This window comes from Equus quagga, chromosome 13, assembly GCF_021613505.1.
Source record: "Equus quagga isolate Etosha38 chromosome 13, UCLA_HA_Equagga_1.0, whole genome shotgun sequence".
Lineage (NCBI taxonomy): Eukaryota > Metazoa > Chordata > Mammalia > Perissodactyla > Equidae > Equus > Equus quagga.
Window position 1 is genome coordinate 86,666,679 of NC_060279.1, and position 20,381 is coordinate 86,687,059.

Sequence of the window (20,381 nt, forward strand, 5' to 3'; positions counted from 1 at the left end):
GATAGTAGAGGAGTGGTAGTGGTTAAGAGTCAGGGGTCTGGGTTCAAACCCTGGCTCTGCCTCTTCCCAGCTCAGGGAATTCATTTAAACCAGTTTGTGCCTCAGTTTCCTCATCTGTGAACTGTAGCTAAAACCAGCACATGTCTCAAAGAATCACTGTGGGACACAATGGGTTACTGTGCCAAAGGCACTTGGAACATACGCTGTGGGTGCTGAGTGAGCACCAGTTATTCTGACTCACTTCTGGGTTCCCAGCATTGCCCAGCCTAGAGGGCTTCAGGATGTTTCTGCTGGCTGATGTGAACATCATGGACACTAGTCCCAGAGGTTTATGTGACTGCTTCCTAAAAGGAAGTGTGGGATGACTGGGGTTTCCCTCACTGAAAATGCTCTGTGGGATGACCCTGACCTGGCTGGGGAAGGACCGTGGATTCCAGTCCTGTCTCCACAGCAAGCCTGAGTCCCCACCCCGTCCGCGAGCCCTGGGGTTCTTAACAGTGTTTTCTGCTCTTGAAAGCTGTGAATTCTCTCCTCAGAAAAACTGACAAATGCCATGGCTGGAGATAGTTCCATGGAGTTCAAAGGACCCCTTTCAGGCTGGTTCATGGATCTCATCACGATCCTCATGTTAAGCAGCCCTGTTCTATTTAAAATGTATGAAATAATCTGATTCACATACACTTTTCTGTGTGTATGTACAAACAAATTATACACATACACACAAATGAAAGCTGACATACCAGAATTTAATGGCAATTGTTAAATTTCCTTAGACTTAATGCTGTCTGGGAAAATACAAACAAATTACTATAACTGTTCAAATCCAAGATCCCAACAGTTGTAAGAAACACCATTATTTTATACATCACTAAAAGGACAATAATTATAAAACATTATCAAGTGCAGATGCCCAAGTATGACAATTTGTCTTTAGAAACAAGGAAATACAGAATTATCGGAGGGAAACAGATGGCAGCAGTGGCCCTGGGCTCCAGGAACAGTAAAAATAAAGGGTTTGGGCAACCTATAAGGCTCTTCTCCCCAGATCACAGGACTGGAGTACCCCATGGATGAAAACAGGAGTCCTCCCTTCTCTTCTCGCAAACAGTAATTATTGTTAGTATCTGACCCATCTCTGTGTCCCCAGCAGTCACCCAGCATGAGGTCACACACACAGGCAGTGGTTGGGGGAGAGTCAAACTGACACACCTGGAATCCCAGCTCTGTCACATACTAGCCCTACGACCTTGGACAAGATGCTCAACCACTCAGCGCTCCAGGTAGCTCATTCTATAAAAAGGGAGCCCTCCTTACCTCAAAGGGTGGACATAAATAACCTCATAACATATGACATAATGGCAACTAACAGCTGTTAGTATTTACTATATGCCAAGTACTGGGCTAAGGGCTTCTTAAATTGATTATAAAGATAGATTTTAATGACTTCCATTTACAGATAAGGAAAGTATGGCACACAGAGGGTAAGTAATTCTCACAAGCCACACAGCAAATAAGTAGTAGTACACAGCCTGACTTCAAACCCAAAGCCTTATATGTCGAGTGCCAGGTGGAGTGTGGCACTGGGCAGGGAGGTGCCCAGGTAACAGTAAGGAAGACAAGTGCATTTTCAGTATTGCTGTAGTAAATACACCTAGTGACTTCTTGGATTAAAGTGAATTTCCAAGGCCCATCTGTTCGGAGAAGGTGACCCCAGCTTCTCCTACACTCTCCCCTCCCTGCCCCTGGCTGGCAGGAGCATGGGTCTGACCCTCTAGGGCAACAACGGAGACTTCCCTGCCTTCTAGACTCACCAGCAGGCAGTGCACGTACTCGGGGCCTCCCACGAGAGTGGTGAAGGTTCCCAGCTGTTCCGCCAGGGCCAAGAGGACCTCGTCCTCATCGTAGATGGTGTCTGTGGGACCAAGACAGACCGCGTTACAGTCCCACCACAAGTCTGAACCCAGCCCCGCAGTAACCCAAAATGTCAGCACTTGCAGTCTCCCCACCCTCCACCTGGGCTGGCACAGAGACCAAGGCACAGGCTTAGGTCGGATGACAGAACACCCTAGTCCTACTTCTGCCCTTCGCTTGGTGTGGGACTGGGGGAGTGAGACTGCTTCTCTGAGCCCATTCCTGTACCTGTAAAGTGGTGCCCGTACATGGCCAGCACCTCCATTACATTCAGGTCACACCCGCAGGAAGACCTGCCCTGACCGCCTGCTGTAATACCCGCTTACCACTACTCCCACTTCGTCTCTCTTTCTGGCCTCAGCACTCACTACCTAACCCCCCAACTGGAATGGAGGCTCCATGAAGATAGAAACTTGGATTTGTTCTCCATCTTCAGACTGACAGCACAGAGTAGGAGGGCATTAGATGTTTATGGAACATCTAATCTAAAAAGAATGTTTTTAAACGTACTGTGAATTAGCTTAACTGAACCCAGATCTTTTAAAGGGAAAATCCTCCTCTTTCCTGAACTTGAACAAACGTCAGAAGTCATGACGAAAGGCAGATCTCAGGCCAATCTCTTGTCTCAGGGATCCTGCATTCAGGTCTTCACAACAAAACTATGAGGTGTGTTTAGGGCAAACCTGGGATACCTGAGCACACCTTTCTTTAGTATTTACCTGAGCATGAGTCTTTAAATGACAGCCTACTTTTCAGCCCTTTACAGACATACACATGACTCAACTTAGAACCCACTTGATGTCTCACAAATTACGGCCAAAAATTACCAACACTGGTCTCTTTAACACAGTAGGGATGTCATGTGGTAATTTTCCCCTTATAATACTGGTTCTATATGTATTAGCTCAGAGAAGACTTTTTGCTTGTCTAAAACAGTATCATCATTTCTGAAAGACACGGCCTATCTGTCATTTGCTATTTGAACATTTTGCAATGGATGGAAGCCCAAAGCAAAGAAAACCTGATGTTCCTTGAGACTGCAACAGCTCAAAGAAATTTCTCACCTGAATCACTAGCTCCTCTTCAATCTTACAGCTCCCACACTACTCTGTCCCCACAGTTCCTCTCATCTGGATTATTAATACTATATTATATGTGACTCCACAATAGAACGAAGGTAACACTTACATACTAAATTCTCTGAATCCTCATAATGGCCCTAATACATATTATAGGATTGTTTCCATTTTACAGATGAGGAAATAAAGCATGCCAAGGCCGGAACTGAACTCAGGCGATCTAACCCCAGGGTCTCTGCTCTTCGTCACTGTCTCCCAAGTCGACATCCTGCCTCTGCCGTTCTTTTGCCCATTCCACCCTCTCAACACAATTCTGCATGTGCACAGGTTTAGTTCTCTACATCTCATCCTACTTGCCCCCTACCATCTATCTCCAATGGCTGCCCTGCCTTCATCTACTGGATTAAACATAGACTGCCACCTGGCATTCAAGACCAGCAAAATCCAACCCACTATCACCCTCCTGCCCCCGCGCCACTCCTTGCATCCCTCATCCTGGCAAATCACCATGTTCAATCCTGCCTCCATGTGCTGTTTACTCCTGCCCATCTCCCTCCCCAGGATGCCTTCTCCACTACCTCATTATAGAATTACCAACAGAAGGCAGAGTTTTCTATGGACCAGGCTCTGTGTGGAGCATTTAATCCTCCCAAAACCCTCTGAATTAGGTCCTATACTTACACCCCTTTACAGTTAAGGGCACTGAGCTAAGAAGAGGTGGAATGGCTCACGCAGGTCTGTCAAGCAGGTTGGCAGCACAGTTGGGTTTTAAACCCTGGTCACTTTATTTTCTTTCCAATTGTTTAAACACTTCGTTACACTGCTGTGCCACAATCCCTTGCCCCAGAGGTTGTCCCTGTCTCAGCATTTGAAAGCTTTCAAGTCTAACACATTACCGATGGAAGCCACTTGGTTTGGGGTCATCTGCTCAGCGTCACATATGTAGATACCTACTTCTCATGTGGCGTTCAGGGGCAGACCGTGCTCCTCAGTCATCAGCTGTGTCACTGTGGGCAAGTCCCTGCAAGTCTCTTTAGGCCTCAATTTTCCCCATGTCAGATGAGTAAGGAGTAACAACCTCTGCCTCTTTCCTCCCCAAGATCATAGCTAGGTTCAAGTGAGAGGATGAGACAGGAAAGAGTTTCATTAGTGACACAGCACGGTGTGACTCTGAGCTTTTATCTGCACTCTCAATGAGTATAAAGTATGAAGCTGTAGTAAGAATAATGGGAACAGAGGATTTACTCTTAATCAGTGGTCCAGTCTGTGGCAGACATTGTACTAAGCGCTGTGCACACAGCTTCAGACAGGAGTGCTTGGGAATAGTCTAATCACTAACACTAGGCAGCCCTCACCACAAGCTGGGCACTGATATGAGCACTTTACACGTTATCTTATTTCATCTTCATAGCAGGTTATATTATCACGCCCATTTCACACATGAAGAATCGGAGGGAGGCAAATGTGAAATACCCTGCCCAAGGTCACACAGCTAGAAAATGGTACAGCTTAGATCTGAGCACAGGCAGTCAGGGCCCCAAATCTGTGAAATTAGTCATTAACCAATGCTGTCAAGTTTGGAGCCAGCATGACTTTCTCCCCTCCAGGTCACCTCCTAACTATATGACCAAATAAATTACTTCACCTCTCTGTGCCTCATCTATAAAATGGGGACAGTGGTCTTACCAACTAAAAGGAGCTGCTGAGAGATTAACTCGGATAACAATATTGACATACATTTACTGAACAGAGGCATTGTTTTCAGGACTCTATGTGAATGAACTGAATCCTCACAAGAAATATTGCCTGCTATACGGTAGGCATGTAATACGTGTTAGCAATTATTATTATGATTATTTAATGCTCACATCAGTACTACACCAAGTGGATAATTATCCCCATTTTATACCTAAAAACTATACACAACAGTGAAGATAAGTAACTTGTCTAAAGTCACCAGCTTCTAACTGCTGGAGCTCCAATTCAAACTTGGGTCTATATACTTCCAGACCCCTTTCAATAAACCCTACCCCCATCTCACAGTGCCTAGCAGAGGGCAGACACTTACAAATATTCTGTTAAATCCACAAGGAGGCCTCTCTCTTATCTCACAGGAACCACTCCCAATAGTCCCCCAGTCCACTTGGGCCCTTGAAGACCACTTTATTACCTGTAAGGAAGGGCAGAAGCTCACTGCGGGTCCTTTCCACCCCGAGGGCCAAGGCGATGGTGGACAGCTTCTTGATGCTGTTGAGGCGAAGCTAATGAGAGAGAAGAAGAATAGGAGGGGAGAACGTTAGCAAGTCCACAGTTAACAGAGTACAACAGATCTGGACAAGCCCCTAGAAGCTTCGCTAAGTATGTGTCAGGATGCTGAATAATAACTCGGCAAACACCTACCGAGTAACTCTGTGACCTCAAGTCATTAAATTACAATGGTAGCGGCAGCCTCAGCAAAAGCATCCACTGGGTCTTAACTGAGCCGAGACCCACTCAGTAGCACTTTCCAAGACCACTCTGTCTAAAACTGCGGCCTGCCTCTCCAACACTCGCTACCCTCCTCTCTGCTTTTGCCCCTCCTGTAGTCCGCACCATCTAACAGGCTACGCTTCACATTCTGATAGTGGCAGCCACGTTCACAGCACACTATTCTATGCCGGGTCCAAGGCTAGGCACTCACGCACCGTCTCATTTAACTCTCATGACAACCCTGATGTCAGAGGGTTATAGGACCCGTTCTATAGAGGAGGAAACAGGCTCAGGGAGCTAAAGTCCCTTCTAAGGGCCATACCACTTGGATGGCATGGAGCAGGGACTGAAACCCAGGACTATCAGCTAACAGTAAGGAGAACAGAACAAGCAACATTACAACCTTGCTACTAAAATAGGAGTACTGTTAGAAGCAATACCACTAGTGTAATGGGTTAAATAGTGACCCCAAAGAACTATGTCCCAGTGCTAACCCCAGTACTCATGAACGTGAAGATAGGGTCTTTGCAGATTTAATTAAGCATTTCAAGATGAGATTATCTTGAATTCAAGGGGGTCCTTGGGAAAAATAGAAAATATATATTTTGGTCTCTGCTCTTAGTCCCTGGTACAGGACTCCTTAAACCCTTGTAATTTTCTAAGTGATAAGAACACTAGGAGTATCTTGTTTTAATATTTGGTCTCTGACCCCATCCCCGACACCAAGCTCCAAAATCCTTTGGAATTTTCTGGGTGATAGCACTGTCCTTTTTTCTAATGAGGTGACTCTTGATGGGCTCCTGGCCACTAGAAAGACCAAGCCAAGATTAGAAGCTTGGCACTTTCAGCCCCATCCCTCACTCTCCGGAGGGGGGATGGAAATTAAGTTAATGATTAATCACGCCTATGTGAGGAAGCCTCCACAAAAATCCCCAAAGTATGGGGTTCAGGGAGCTTCCAGGTTGGTGAAGACATCCACACACCAGGAGGGTGATGCACCCAACTTCAGGGGAACAGAAGTTCCCATGCTCGGCATTCTCCCAGATATCACCCTATGTATCTCTTCACATGGCTATCCATCTGAATCCTTCATCATTTGTTGGTGCTGGTGCTGTCAAGTTGATTCTGACCCCTCACTCCCTGTGCACAGTGGAGCAGAACCTTGCCTGGTTGTTTTGCACCATTCTCTCATCTTCTGGCGCTGTATCAAACAATGCTCTGCTGCTATTCATAGTGTTTTCATGGCCAATATTTTCAAAAGTGGATGGTAAGGTCCTTCTCTAATGTCAGATTCTGGAAGCTCCGCTGAAACCTGTTCACTATAGGTGACCCTGCTGGTATGTGAAATACCATTTATAGCTTTCAGCATCACAGACACATGCAGCCGCCACAGTATGACAAGCGATAGATGGGTGGTGAGGTTCCCTGACTGGGAAGTGAACCTGTCCACGGTGGTGCTGAATTTTAACCACTAGACCACCAGGGCTGCCTATCCTTTATCATACCCTTTATTATATAATAAACTGGTAAATGTGTTTCTCAAGCTCTGTGAGCTGTACTGGCAAGTAACTGAATCCAAGGAGTGGGGTCAGGGAACCTCCGATTTGGACAGAAGTTGTGGATAAGCTGTGGATAACTAGGGGACCTAGTACTTGTGATGTGCGTCTGAAGTTGCTGGTAGTCTCACAGAACTGAGTCCTTAATCTGTGGGGTCTGCGCCAGCCACAGTTAGAACTGAACTGAATCATAGGACATCCAGGTGGTGTCGCAGAGTACTGCTTGGTGTGGGGGAAAAAACCCACACATCTGGTGTCAGAAGTGCTGAGAGTGGTAGTAGTGTGAGAATAAAGAAGGAATACAGGAAGAGAGAGTTTTCTCTACACAGCCCTATATCCAATGACAGTACCCTTATAAAAGACAGAAAAGGAGAAGACACAGAGACATACAGAAGGGAAAACCATATGAAGACAGAGGAAAAGATCAGGGTGATGCCTCCACAAGCCAAAGACCAGCAAGAACTGCCAGCAGCCACCAGAAGCTAGGAAACAGGCATGAAACGTATCTTCTCAGAGCCTCCAGAAGGAACCAACACTGCTGACACTTTGATTTCAGACTTCTAGCCTCCAGAACTGACTGAATATAATTTCTGCTGTTTTAGCCACCATATTTGTGGTGCTATGATGTGACAGCCCTAAGAATATAACCCATGTGGCTCAAACACACAACAGGTCTCAGGCTGAGCACTGATGTGTTAGGATCTTGTTTGATCCTCTTAGTCCTAGGGAAGTAAGCACCAACGAATACCCTCTTTCTTCACTGAGGAGACAGGCTCAGAGAGGGAGAGACACCTGCCTAAGTGAGAACTGAGAGAGCCGGGATCCAAACCCAGCTGCTCTGATGGCACGGCCAGCTGTGAAACCCATCCTTCTTGTTTCTCCATGGGGCCTCTCCCTTGCTCACAGGGCTGTGGCCAGAACGCAATGAGATCATGTGTGTGAGAGTGGAAGGAAACGCCCTCGTGAATGAGTAAGCTACTGCCAGGCACAAGTGGGAATCTTCTCCCTGGAAGGAAGAGCAGGACAAGAAGGGACCAGGGGTTCCCTCAGCCTGTTCTTTTCCCAGGCCCCACACACTGCAAGGAGGGCTGTGATGACTGAGGCCCTACATTAGTTCAGCTCTCTAGTTTAAGGGGTTTAAGCATCTCTTCGGGATCATGGACAGTAATGAGAATCTGAAGACATGCTGTGGCGGTCTCTCCTCAGAAAGACACGCACACCAGTTTTCATCCAGTGTCACTGGGTATTTGGACTACCCGGGCTTGAGATGGTCCAAACATTCAGCTCCCAGGTAGTAAAAGGACCTTGAGATTAAGTATTACAAGGCCTGCATCTTATTTTTAGACAAAAAATTAAATGTCTATAGACCTATAGCAACAGATTAAAAACTAAATATGATAGACACTACCAGTGAGTCTGAGCAGTCAGCATGCAAGTGCTCACGGTACCGGCCTGGAGGGCGGCAAACTTTTCCTGTAAATTGCCAGAAAGTAAACACTGAGCTTTGTGGGCCTCCTGGTCTCTGTGCCAACTACTCAACTGTGCCCCTTGCAACACAAAAGCAGCCAGAGAACCAATGATATGCAAACAAATGGGCATGGCTGTGATCCACTAAACTGCATTTGCAAAGCAGGCCACGGCTGGAATCTGGCCTATAGGCTGTAGTTTGGTGTCCCCTGAACTAATCTTTCAATGTTCTGTATGTCCGAAATTTTCTGTAATAAAATACCAGGGCAGTATTGACTTAGTTGCCTGTTTCTTTCTTCTCTGTCACCTCCAAGTTGGATCTTTGTGTTCTTCTCTCAGTCAGGCTATGGGGAAATGTGCACATGTGCCAGGGCCACAGCAGGTGAGTGGCATCTCTGAGAACAAGGAGATGCTGGCAGGGAATAATCATAATGACAGTAACAACAGCAGCTAACATTTATCAATTGCTCACTATGAGCTTGGAAGCATTCAAGTGCTTGACATGGATAACTAACAGATTTAATCCTTACAGCTGTGCTGAGGTAGGTACTGTTACTAGAATCCTCCTTTTAAAGGGTAAGGATGTTGATGCACAGAGAAGCTGTCACTTGCTGAAAAGCAGCACATCTGGGACCAGAAGCCAGGCATTCTAACCCTCAACCGCAACCTCACACTGTCATTTAGGAAAGAGGCCCCATGAGAACTGGCTGTCTCGGACACCATGGAGAACTCCTTCCTTCTACTGCTGTCCTTGGAGATTCTGGTTTTGGTTTTGCTAAGAATGTCTGCTGGTTTCTTCAGCGCAGATGGCACCTGGAATGCTCCAGATAGGCAGCACGGGGTGCTGCTTTGGAGCCACACGGCCTGGGTTCAAGGCTAAGCTGCTTTACATATTAGCTGTAGGACCTTGGGCCACTTCTTTGTACCTTTCTGAGCCTCAATTTTCTCATCTGTGAAATGGGGATTATAATACGTATCCTCAGAAAGTTATTGAGTACAAAGTGACATAAGCCTGGGAACACCCAGCACTAGAGCAGGATCAATAACGGCAGCTGTGGCAGCCTCACCCTGGGGGACAGCATCTTGATTTCGTTCAGGCATCAGGAAGGACACGTGGTGCTGGCTAGTTGTCCATCAATGTCTCTTTTCCCTTCTCCCATAGTGACGGAATAATAATAGCAAACATTTCCATGGTACTTGCCATGTGCCAGGCACCGTGCTTTAAAGTTTTAACTCATGTGATCCTCACACAACTTCATGAGGTAAACACAAGATCCTCCACTTTATAGCAGAGAGATCAAAGGCACAGGGAGGTTCAATAACCTCACACAGCCCAAGGGGGCAGAGCCGGAACGTGAACCTCAGTCACCTGGTTCTTAACCAGTACCATCCCTCCACATTTCTGTTTCTTTAATTTAGGGCGGTGGGTGCCATGGATCTCCCCACCCTTAGCAGGTCTAATAACGACCACAGTTTTGAAATAGAGGTGAACATAAACAAGACTAGAGGTATCTGCAATAGCTGAAAGGAGATCTGAACAGCCATAATTTCCATTGGTGACTGTCACAGGTTTTGCCAACGTGGTTCATAATATTCTATTATACTATAATTCATGATAGAAGTAAAGTGAAATTTGAGTTAAAGGTTAGTGAAAATAAAGATGTTGTTTTTCCCATCCAACTTAATAGACCTGCCCTAGAATTACAGATGAGCCCTAGGTTAAGAGCTCCTGCACTGAGCTATACTGCTGCTTAACAACCCCTGGTTTTCAACTTTGCACACAACCTCCCCGCCCCCCCAACTCACCTCCCGCCCCACACATACAAAGACACATCTGAAACACCTTTGCATCTGCATGTGACCATGAGACTATAGTCTGGCCAATGAAATCCAAGTGGGAGTGGTGTGTGCAACTTTTATGAAGTGCCTTATAGGGAGATGGGGTCACACCCTTCTTCCCTCCTTCTTGTCTGGAATGGGGTTTTGATGGCTGGGGCTTTAGCAATCATCTTGGGGCCTTGAGGTAACCTGAAGATGGGGACGGCCAGATGGAGGACATACAAGCAGAGTACAATGTGTAAGAGCCTAAGACTCTAACGCCATAGAGTACCACACCAGCTTGGATTGCCACCAGACTTTTTAATCATGAGTCAGAAATAAACTTCAAGCTCATTTAAGCCTCATTTATTTAGAATTTCCTATTACTTTCAGTCAAACTTAATTCCAACTAACTCAGCACAGGACCTAGTTCGGGACAAACAGACATGAGGGCAAGTCAGTTAAGGAGATTCCAGGAGAGATTTTCCTCCATGATAAAAGGGAGGAGGACAAGAAGAACCTATTTGTCCTGGGTCGGCCTCTGCTTTCAGTGTGGTTCTGCAAGGACTTAAATAACAACAGATCCTGCATGAAGCTTGTGACCACGTGAAGCAGGTCAAAAGAAGGGCATACTCTGACCCAGTTCTGTGATATCCTTGAGCTGCTGGACTTGCTGTACGAGGAAAATACGAACCCTTATTTGTTTAAATGACTGCTGGTTGGGCCATCTATAATATTCCTCATAGAGCAGCTATCAACATCAATAAGAAATCTTCACTGTCCCTTGATCATGTCACAGCCATAAAAGACTTCACCGTGTACCGTCCCCCAAGTGCATCCCCATGAAGCACCTACTACACTCCACATAAATAATTTCATGACAGCACTTTCCACCTTGGCCTGGGACTGCCTGGGTCCCCAGCAGCCCTCAGCACACAGCCTAATACATGGAGCCATAATAAATAAAATCTCCCTTTCTGCCACCTCATCCACCTGTAGAAACACTACCCACTTTTTAAGACCCACTTGACATTCAACCCATGGAGCTTCCCTGATATGAACATGTACAGTACAATCCCACACATAGTACCTCTTCCTTTCACAATCAGAGTACAAGTCAAAGGGTTCATTATGGACTACAAGGCCCAATATGATCTGGCCAGTCTTGCAATCCATTCTCACCTCCCACCACCTCCTTTGCTCCCTGGGTTCCTGTCACAATGGCTTCCTTGATAGTAACCAAAAAGCAAACATCCATTCTCAGCCCAGGTCTTCATACTTGCTGACTCGCTGTTTCCTCAGCCTGAGACGCCCTTCCCCTAGACACTCCCAGGCTCTCTCCTCACTTCATGCAAGTCACTGCTCAATCCTCATCATTAGACTACTCTGAGTAAAAGAGCACACTCCATCACTTTCTATATTTCTGAACTCTTATCACTCCCCACATACACTTCTTTGTTCGCTGTTTCTCCTTCTCTCTAGAATGTGAGCTTCACAAGGGCAGGGACTCTGTCTTCTTCACTCTGTGCCCCCAAAACCTAGGACAGAGCCTGGTACAGAATAAGAGGCCAATAAATATTTGCTGGACTGATTTTTTAAGAAATAAATACAATACAGATGTTAGCACAGCAAGAGGGAAAAAAGAGTATCTGGGGGAATATGTTCCAAACTGTTACGGTTTGGTCTAGCTGGTGGCTGACGATGGGGAGCGGGGTCTGTAACGTTTGTGCTTTAACAAGGAGCCTCAGCCTGGGGAAATGCTCACTGAGAGACAGAAGAGTCTCTTCACCTCTTATAAAGTCCTAAAATCTATACGTCCTCCCTGCTTATTCCATGAAGCTCACATTTTTAAATGAACAGAATGTGTGTGGGTGGACAGGTGTGAAAAACTGAGCACCTACCTGATAATCATTTAGCATTCACTGAGGAGTGAAATGAGCATCACGATCTACTTCTGTAGCATTTGGTTTTTTTAAAATAACAAATGAGCACTTATTCTGGCTTCACCAATTAGCTAAGAGTCCCTGGGAGAGTCCTGGGCACCTCAGAGCTGCAGTTTCCTCACTATAAGATGGGAATTACACCTGCCTCATAGGATTGCTGGGATGATGATAAGGAAAACAGAGACAGAGCCCGGCATGTAACAAGCACCCAAGTGTTAGCTGTTATTCTTACCATAATTTCTTGTGTATTTATATTTCTTGAGCAGCAATAAGAAAATGGTAAATTAAAATAGGAGGGGAGAAAAGCAATCTCCTCACCCCCTTGGAAACTGCACCTACGAATACTTCCCATAGGAGTTCACCTGGCATTATAATTATCAACAGGCTGTTCCCCTATTTGGAAGGTCATGTGTCTCTGGGAGGAGGAAGGGACAGGAGTGTCACCAAGTGGTGATTCCTGAACCTAGTACAGGGCTGGACACACAAAAAAGCACAAACAGAAAGAATTTAAGTTTTTAAAAGCCCAACTACCACTTAGAGAGTGTTTACTATGTGACAGGTACAAAGCCAGGTACTTTGCACATGCTCTGTCTTGTAATTCTTATAACAATCCCATAAGGCAGACACCACCTTTGCATTCATTTAACAGATGCGGCAACCAAGGTGCAGAGAGGGGAACGCAGGTAACCCAGTGAATTTGTGGCAGAGCCTGGAACCTGAACCCATATTCTTCACCACCATCCCACCAACTTCTCTTTTTAGTTTAAACTCCCAGAGGGCAACCTTCTTTCTAAGTTCTGCTTCACCAAGTCCCCACGCATTCTATAAGAAGTTGGAGCCTATAACATCCTGTTTCTAGGATGCGAACAGGGGGGCATGCAGCTGCAAGGTCTTAGACCATGGCTACTAACTGCTGTGTCTTTACGTAGTTCATCTCATTTAACCCTCACAACAACCCAGCCAGGTGTGCCTTCTGTCATTGTTCTCATTTAACAAGAAAATGAAGGCCAGAAGAGTTGAGTAACTTGTAAAGTGGCCAGACCAGGATTCAAAACCCTGGTCTGCCTCCACGCATGGCAGTGTCTTCTCTGTGTCACCTTCAGGTCTGGGCTTTGTCTCCAAAGGGGTTCCAGTGTGGTGGTGAAGAGTGCTGTCTTGAAACCCAGTGCCCTTGGCTAGTTTCACTACTTATTGTGTGACAGTGACCGAGTATTTTTATGTATTAAATGGGAAGAATTTCAGACTGTAGATCCACAAATTCACAAATCTGACTTAAGCGAGCCAACTGCAAAGGGACACTTCTGAAGCAATCAGGAAAACCCGGTTATGGTCTGAGTATCAGACGATACCAAGGAATCACTGTTCAAACTGAGGTATGATGATGGCATTGTGCTTATAAAAATGTCTGTTGCTACAGAGGTACATAACAAAGTATGTAGGAGAAAATGTCTGTAGCCTGAGATTTATTTTTAAAATACTTCAGCAAAAAGAAAGGGGGGGTGAGCAATGGGTGGAAAAATTTAGCAAACTTTGCAGAAAATACTGAATCTGGGTGTCTGGAACTATTTTCTCTATTTTGGTGTATGTTTAAAATGTGATAATTAAAAATCTTTTTAATGCAAAGAAAATGAGCACACATCTCGGATGTCTTTTGTAAGGATTCAATTACCACGCACACTGTCTGGCACAGAGCAGGGTTTCTAAACCTCAGCATCATTCACCTTTGGAGCTGGATCATCCTTTGTGGTGGGGGGCCATCCTGTGCACTGTAGAGTGTTGAGCAGTCTCTCAGGCCTCTCCTTACTAGATGACAGTAGCCCCGACAACCAAAAATATCTCCCTGGGGGACAAAACTGCCCCAAGGTGGGAAGCAGTGCTCTAGAGTAACCATTAAAAGAGCAGTTTATTAATGCCTAAAGCACCTCACTTTTGACAGACAAAGCCCCCATTACTTCACCACCATGACTACTGCCAACCGACACTTTTGAACACAACAATATGCCAAGTGCCGTTCTAAACATTTTCCATGTACTAACCTATTTAGTCTTCACAACAGCCCTCTAAACTGCTAAACTAAAAAATCACTCCCATTTTACAGATAAGAAAACTGAGGCAGAGAGAGTGTCAATAACACAGAAACCCAGCCTCTCAACCAGTGGACCACATTTTAAGAAACATGGCAACCCAGCCTTTGCCCCTTACCGGCTGAGGAGGCCTTGGGTAAGGGATGTAATCTCTTTGCACCTCACTTTCCCAAGTATAAAACCATAAGCTACCGTGACAATTGAATGAGGTCACTGCTTACTGAATGCGTACTCTGAGGCAGCCACTTAACATGCCAACTCCACTGCATCTTCAGTACCAGGCAGATGTTGCTTCCTCATCATTATGTCCCCTTTGCAGATAAGAAATCAATCAGGACCCAAAATGAAGAAGGCAATGGTCCAAGGGCACAAAGGGAGCAAACGAGCCGAGCTGGGATTCAAATCTCAGTCCTCTTGGACAACTCCTCCTACATTACCCACGTTACGTCGTAGACATCAACAAATCCCAACAGCCCTCCTTCTCAACAGACCAACTCTAACCACTTCTTCTACCTACACTGAACACTGATCCTGAGTGCTGTGCAAGAGCATCACAACAGGCTTTTCTGCTCCTGCCCAGCCCCTACTCGGCAGCAGAAAGATCCTTTAGAATTAAGTCAGAACACGTCATTCCTCTACACTAAGCCTTGCGATGGCTCCCCCCCATCTCACCAAAGCCTTTGCCCTGGTCCACAGGTTTCACTAGATCTAGTCCAGGTCTAGACGTCACCTCCCACTACTTTGTCATTCACTCTGCCTTAGCCAGGCTGGCCTTCCTGCTGTTCTTTGAACACACTGAGCATGCTCCCACCTCAGGGCCTTTGTACCAACTGCTCAGACTGTTCTCCCCCGACCTGTTCATTCAAGATCTTGCTCAACATCACTTCCTCAGAGAAGGTTTCCCTAACTACCCTATCAAAACAGTGGCCTTGGACTTGCTCTAGTCCCTGTCCCTGCCTTATTTTTCTAATTAGCAATTACTGCCACTGACATCATATTATAGATCTACTGTCTGTCTCCTCTACTAGAATGTAAGCCCCTAGAGGGCAGCAGCTTTGTTGTTTTGCTCTCTGCTGTATCCTAGCACCTAAGAGAGTCTGGCAAATAGGAGGTGTTGAATAAATATGTGCCGAACAAGTGAAGACAGACTACAAGATTTCAAACCCCATGTTCTTTCTAGTACCCTAGACTGTCTCATTAAAGACTAATTACAGTATCTGGCATACAAATATAGCCAGCAAATGTCTGCCCCATCCCAAATTCTCTTCCACTCTCTAGTCTCACTCTTCCTTTGAGAAACTGTCCTGGCTCCTCCACTTCCCATCTGGCATGAATGTGGCCAAGTTATTTACCTTCACTGTGCTTCAGTTTTCTCATCTGGAAGACGGAGGTAAGCACAGGGCCTACTTCAAACGGTGGTTGTGAGAACTCAGTAAGCTCAAAAATGCACTGCACCTTTTTATAGCACCTAGCACAGAGCAAGTACCCAAAAAATATCAGCTGTTAATATTATTTATTCAACCCTTTCTGAGCTCCTGTATCCCCTGGTCTCTGTTTTCAGGCCTGTACTGGCCACTGAATCCTTAGGGATGAAGCAGATCCAAGCCCTGTCCTCAGAAAGCCCACAGACACAGACACAGATACAACCTCTGTGTCTCTATGTCTCTGATTCTTGGGGAAATGTTCAAACTCCTTATAAATGCCAATCTGTTTGTTCCTGTATGGAAAGCTTGGAGGAAATACTAAGTGAAAAGAGCAAGCCGCAAAACAAAATATTTAGTGTTTAAAAAAAAAACAAAAGCCCATTTTGTCTTTCTTTCTCTATATATGAACAGAATATAACCCAGAGTCAGCACACTCCAATAGAAATATAATGCAGCCTGTAAATGCAAGACATCAGGTCATTTTACATTTTCGAGAATTAAAAAAACTAAGAGGCACGTGAAGATTAATCTTACTATATTTTATTTAACCCAATATGTCAAAAATATTATCATTTCAACATGTAATCAATATAAAAAGTTTTACTGAGATGTTTTACTCTCAGTTGTAGTATGTCTTTGAAATCTAGTGTGTATCTTATTTACAAGCACATCTCAATTCAAACTAGCCACATTTCAAGTCAATAGCCACATGTGGCTAGGGGCTCCAACAGTGGACAGCACATGTCGAGCAAGATTGACACAGACCTGATAACACACGTTACTTGTAATCTCTTTCCTGTAAAGGGTCAGGCAGTAAATATTTTAGGCTTTAAGGGGCCAGTTTGTCTCTGTTGTAATTACTCAACTCTACCCTGCTGGTGTAGCACAAAAGCAGCCATAGACAATATGTAATAAATCGGTGCATCTGTTTTCAATATATGCAAGCAGGCATAGGGCCGTGGGTGGCTATTTGTCAACCCCTGGTTTAACTGATAGCTCACAAGGTCTTTCTAAGACATAGCCCTTTTCATCTTCATCTCCTGACATCAACAGCTCAGTCCCTTGGTTCCAGCCACCATCAACAGCTCAGACCCTTGGCTCCAGCCACCATCAACAGCTCAGACCCTTGGCTCCAGCCACACCGGCCTTCCTGCAGCTCCCAGAACACACACTGCATATACCTGCTGAGGACCTCTGAACTTGCTTTCTCTGCCTGGAATGCTATTCCCCAGATATCCACAGGGCCTGGTCCCTCCCTTCACATCGCTGCTCAAATGCCACTTTCTCAGTAAGGCCTTCTCCAGCTATTCTATCTAAAATCGTAACACTCTCCTGTCTTCCCCCGATCCCTGCTTTATTCTTCTCCACAGCTCTTACCCCATCTATCATCCTCTACATTGTACTTGTTTGTTCCTTGTCTACCTCCACAACAAAATGAGCTCCATGAGGGCAGATTTTTGTCTGTTTTGTTCACTGCAGTTGCCCCACTACCCAGATCAAAGCCTAGCACACACCTGGCACTCCTTAAATATTTGCTGAATGACTAGCTTCCCCTCAGACTTCAATGCAATAAAAGTAACAAAAGAATAAACAAAAATTAAATCACTTGAAAATGTAAAAAAACTTTTTTTAAAAAGGCACTTCACCACCACCTCACTCAAACCCCTACCACTTTCCCCTTCAATCTCCACCTTTCAATCAGAAGGACTGTGGTAGGCAGCATGATGGCCTTCCAAAGAGGTCTGAGCTGTTGATGGTGGCTGGAGCCAAGGGACTGAGCTGTTGATGTCCACACCCTAATTCCTAGAACCTGTGAGTGTGTTACCTTACAGGCAAAAGGGACTTGGCAGATGTGATCAAGGTAAGGACCTCGAGAGGGGGAGATTATCCTGAGTTACCCAGATGGACCCAATCTAGTCACTTAAAATCAGAAACCCTTTCCTGGCAAGTCAAAGGGAGATGTGAGTACACAAGAATAGTCACAGAGATGCAACAACGCTGGCTCTGAGGATGGAGGAATGGGCCACAAGCCAAGAAACAAGGGGAGCTTCCAGAAGCTGAAAAAGGCAAGGGAATGGATTTTCCCCTCAAGCCTCCAAAGAGGAATGCAACCCTACTGACACCTTGATTTTAGCCCCGTGAGACCCATGTCAGACTTATGACCTCCAGAACCATAAGACAATAAACTGGTGCCATTAAATTTGCTTCATAGACAGCTTCTCTCAATCTCACCACTATGGACATTGTGGGCCAATATTTCTTTGCTGTGGGGGCTGTCCTGTGCATTGTAGGAGGGTTAGCAGCATCCCTGACGTCTATCCACCAGATAAAGCACTTCCCCAGTTGTGACACCCAAAAATGTCTCCAGACCTTACCAAATGTCCCTTGGCAGGCAAAATCACCCTAATTGAGAACTACTGCCATTACCTGTCTGTTCTCTCTACTCGGAAGGCTCTTCCCCACCTTCTACCCAGGGCAGGCCCCTTCTTCTGGTCTCATCTTAAACTGCATCCTCAGAGAAGCCTTCCTTGACTAGCCTACTTAAAACCGATCTTCCTCACCCGGCTTCATGCTTGCTGTGTACTCTGCCCAGAGAGCCTCATGACTCCTTCCCTCGCCTCCTTCGAGTCTTTGCTCAAACATCACCTTTTCAGCAAGGCCTTCCTCAACCACTCTATAAAACTGCATCCCCCACCCCTCTTCATTTTTCTCCTCAGCCCTCAGCCCCATCTAACATAGTACACATTTTACTTACTGTCTGCTTCCCCTCACTACAACATAAGCTCCACCAGGCCAGGAGTTTGTGTCAACCTTGTTGTGTACCTGTGCCTGGAAGAGTGCCCGCCCTACACAGAGCAGAGGCCCAAAAAATACTTACTGACTGACTCACTATCACAACGTCCTCTGGTTTCCTTCCTACATCTCACACGTGTTAATGAATTCAGCTCTGTTTCACATCTATCTCTTGTATAACAATTGGTGTCACCACTATATCCTCAGCACCATATCTGCTATGTGGCAACTGTTTATCGAACAAACGAATTCATACGACAGCCCTTATGAACTGGATAACTACCTCCATTTGAGAGAAGAGGAAACCAAAGCTTAGGGAGACTAACTGGCCCATGTCAATCAGCAAGAAGTGGAAGAGCCAGAAATACAACAGCAGCCTGTCTGACTAGAGAACCAGAGTGATATACACGGAACCGGGGAGGCTGGGCCCAGTGCAACCGCTCAATTTTACAGATAAGGAAACTGAGGCCCAAAGGAAGGATGGGACGTCTTCAATCAGCACTCTCAGTAACTACAGCTAACATTTACTGGGCCCTCACAACAGGCCAGACATCGTTCTATTTTATTTGCATGTATTATTAACTCGTTCAGTCCCTCACAACCACCCAGTGAGGTTAGGACTATTATTAGCCCACATTTGATGGAAAACAGAGGCCCAGAGCGATGAAGTAACTTGCACAAGGTCACACGGCGGCCGGTGGGAGGTGGCGATGGGATGGCTAAACCTTGGAGCGCTAACTCTTCTCAAATCCTCGCCAGCCAGAGCCACTCTATTCCATTCACCAGAAACGCGTTAGCCCCTTTAGTAAACTGCCCGCACCCCAGTCAATGGGGGGGATCTCAGAAGGGGAGCGGGGTTCTACCGTAATTGGCTCCTAAATCTGGCTAACGCCCCCGCTCCCCTTCGGGGATATACGCTAAAACTGGAGAGAGAAGGAGGGAAGGAATTGCAAAAACAGCCTCCATCTCTCGGTTCCCCCATTTAGAGAGTTTAACCCACAGCGCTGAGGCCCAGCCGCCAAAACCCAGAAAGGAGAAAACCTACCGGGGGCCAGACCAAGCAGGCGGCCCCTCCCCGACTCGGAGCAAGCCACGCGCCCTCTCCATCCCCCAGGGGGCACTGAAGGACCGCCGCCAATCACCGAGCCCTCGCCTCTCCCCCCACCACCAGGCCAACCCCGGCCCTGGCCGCGGCCTCTGAGGCCCGGGGCCGCCGCGCGCTAGGCAGGCCCGGGACCCTCTGGGCTCGCCTCGCTCCCGCCCTCTGCTGGGCCGACACCCAATCCCAGGCACCGTTTCATCGAGTCCTGGGAGCCAGAGAGATGAGAGCTGGGCGCTGATTGGCCGCCGCCCCCTCCCTCCACCACTCCCAGCGAACGCGGAGCCTTCTCCGCGAGGGCCGCCCGTGACCCCATGTTCTCCTTCCCGTCTTCCCCAAGTCCCCCCGTGGCCTCCGGACCTGGACATCCTCGTTGCGGAGCTCGTCTATGAGCACCGCGATGGGGTAGAGCGAGTCATCGCCGTCGGCCGCCGCCATCTTGGCTCCGTCCGTTCCTGTCAGACTGCGGCCAGCGCCGTGCTGAAACCGGGATGGGGAGGGGCAGGGCTGGGGGGAGGAAAGGCGGGCGTGGGGGCGCCCGAGCCACTTTACAGGGGCAGCTCCACAGTCATTGGCCGCGCTACGCCAGGGCAAGGCCGCTTTTCTTTGGTTCGGAGAAGCGAAGTCCCGCCCACCGCCCATTTGCCATTGGTCGAAGGGACAAGAAAGGCTTGCTGGAGCCAAGGAGTTGGGGGGAAGGAAGCGGAAGTATGAGGTATCTTAGCGACCAAAGTCGTA

General features: G+C 46.7%; 1 protein-coding gene across 1 annotated transcript in view; it reads right to left on the reverse strand.

The window, feature by feature from the left end:
* The window catches only part of PPP2R1A (protein phosphatase 2 scaffold subunit Aalpha), a 39,427-nt gene extending 19,265 nt beyond the window's left edge, over positions 1 to 20,162 (reverse strand). The window contains exons 1-3 of the mRNA XM_046684400.1: positions 20,004 to 20,162; positions 5,161 to 5,251; positions 1,812 to 1,912 (exon numbers count right to left, since the gene is read on the reverse strand). Of these exons, the coding sequence (XP_046540356.1) occupies positions 1,812 to 1,912; positions 5,161 to 5,251; positions 20,004 to 20,081 (270 nt within the window). The 5' untranslated portion in view covers positions 20,082 to 20,162. The remainder of the gene's footprint in view (positions 1 to 1,811; positions 1,913 to 5,160; positions 5,252 to 20,003) is intronic.
* Between the last annotated feature and the right edge of the window lie 219 nt (positions 20,163 to 20,381).